This window comes from Leiobunum rupestre, chromosome 9 (assembly GCF_980474605.1).
Source record: "Leiobunum rupestre chromosome 9, qqLeiRupe1.1.hap1, whole genome shotgun sequence".
NCBI lineage: Eukaryota > Metazoa > Arthropoda > Arachnida > Opiliones > Sclerosomatidae > Leiobunum > Leiobunum rupestre.
The window spans coordinates 31,448,815-31,450,728 of record NC_143392.1 but is presented as its reverse complement, the minus strand read 5'-3'; the positions used below and the strand labels follow the sequence as shown (position 1 = coordinate 31,450,728).

The window sequence follows — 1,914 nt, the reverse complement described above, 5'->3', positions numbered from 1 at the left end:
ACTAATTGTCACTATGGGGCTCTGGAGATTTACGTTTTCAAAAAATGTAATATTTTAAAGCCCCTCCTTTTGAGTTGCAAAAATTTGGTCCCTAAAAATCTGGGGCCCTAGGCGCGCGTCTACTACGCTTAGGCGTAAAATCGCCTATGGGCTCTTTCACCCTTGTGTATTATTTTGTAAAGTAAATTCACCAGCGATTCAAGGTACATTTATTTTATTTAAATACTAGAAAATATTCATTGTGTCCACCAATTTTTAAGGCATAATATGGCGGATATCGTTTTGGGCTTTAGGAAACGCCTTTTGGCAATAACTACGTCACTACCCATTGAAACAATTCTTTCGGCTGGCACGGATGAACCAGGGATTGCGAGATAATCACGGGCCATCATCGCCACTTGTTAATACTCCGACTCGTGAATCTATAACAGAACCATTAAGACCACAATTAAACTTCAAAATGAAACGTCTCACGTTCCACCACTGTAAGATATCAGCATGAGGGGGTGCAACGTCAGCTCTCAAGTACTGAAAAATCTCAGCTCCGTTCTGCCACTTCATCCCTCTTTTGGGATACAGAGCTAAAATGTCCGCATTATCCGACGTTGAGGGCAGTGCATTTTTAGCAGTGTCTGGGGTTTGGTCATCTTCGTAAGTTGTTGTTAAAACGGTGACAACAGCATTTTTAACTTTCCTACAGATGCTTTTATTAAAATGATCTTTCATCCATTCCAGTTTTAGTGTCGGGTTCATAGCTAAACAAAATTAATTTAAGTGAAATCTAGTTATTTCAAGGAGTACGTCAGCATACCCATGACCACCCACAGACCAGATTGATCAGAGTACTTGAAGTATTCGGATATTTTATCCAAGGCCTTGGCGCAAACGTCTCTTATGGGGAAAACCTGGTCTTTTGAAGACATTTCTAATTTGTCCATAAGCCATTTGTACATAGTTAAAGACGGGGTGGGATATTTCGCTTGGGATATACGGTTGGTGGCGATATCAAAATCCTTAAATTGACTTAATTTAATGGCATTATTTTTTCAATTGATTCTTTAAATACATTTTAGCTTGAGGACGTTTTCTAACGAATCTATGAGGAGCCATTCTTCGTCGGAAAGTCGAAACCTTTCATAGTCATGGCGTCCAACGACTTAAAAACAAAATAAGAGACACTCAGCATTTAAAAATCGTTACTCTCGTTTATGGCTTACAGGTCGAAGCAGCTTTGCTCTCCTTATCATTGCATTAGTTAAGTTCCACCAGGTTTTAACATCCAAGATTAACTTGAGCTCAGGAAGGCCGTAGACGGCGTTAAGCTCCATAGATTTTTCCTCTTTCATATGAGATAATCGCACCGCTAACGCTATCCTTCTAATCTAAAGATTCATTGAAGGTCAATAATTACGAAATATCTATATTTGAAATGAGAGAAAGGTAAAATAGTACCTTGGCAACGGCCGCGCCAACGCTTATGCCAGTTGTCTGATTTTCTTCCCATACGCTGAGGTCACACTCAGTATCATGATTGGCTTCCACTTTCAACACTTTGAGCGTATCTTGTACGGCTATGTTCAGTACGTGAGCGAAGCACCGAAAACGAGTCGCACCGGTAAACCGAAAACCTTCGTCCATGGAATTCCTCTCTAATGAAGGGCTTGCCACCACCCTCCTACGCATTGTAACCCGGTCAGCTGTTTAAAGGCATTATAAGTCGCTAGATGACTTGGTCCTAAGGTGGTGCCTTGGGTATTAGCCTAGCTGATTATTATTGTTATTATTATTAACTCCACTGTGAAAGTGTCATTATTTGAGGCATTATCCATTGATACGCCAAGTACCTATAAATTAAATATATATTTACAGTAACTTCGAAATTTCCACGCAGAGCTCCAGCGTTACTATGTACCT

The 1,914-nt window shown here is 40.1% G+C and overlaps 1 protein-coding gene across 1 annotated transcript; it reads right to left on the bottom strand.

Annotated features, from left to right (window-relative positions):
- Positions 1–401: 401 nt before the first annotated feature.
- Positions 402–953, bottom strand: LOC149927133 (uncharacterized). The gene is made up of 3 exons (XM_090157812.1): positions 812–953; positions 475–755; positions 402–422 (listed from the first exon to the last, which is right to left on the bottom strand). Exons 1-3 carry the CDS (start codon positions 951–953, stop codon positions 402–404), a joined length of 444 nt encoding a protein of 147 aa, XP_090013938.1.
- Positions 954–1,914: the final 961 nt, after the last annotated feature.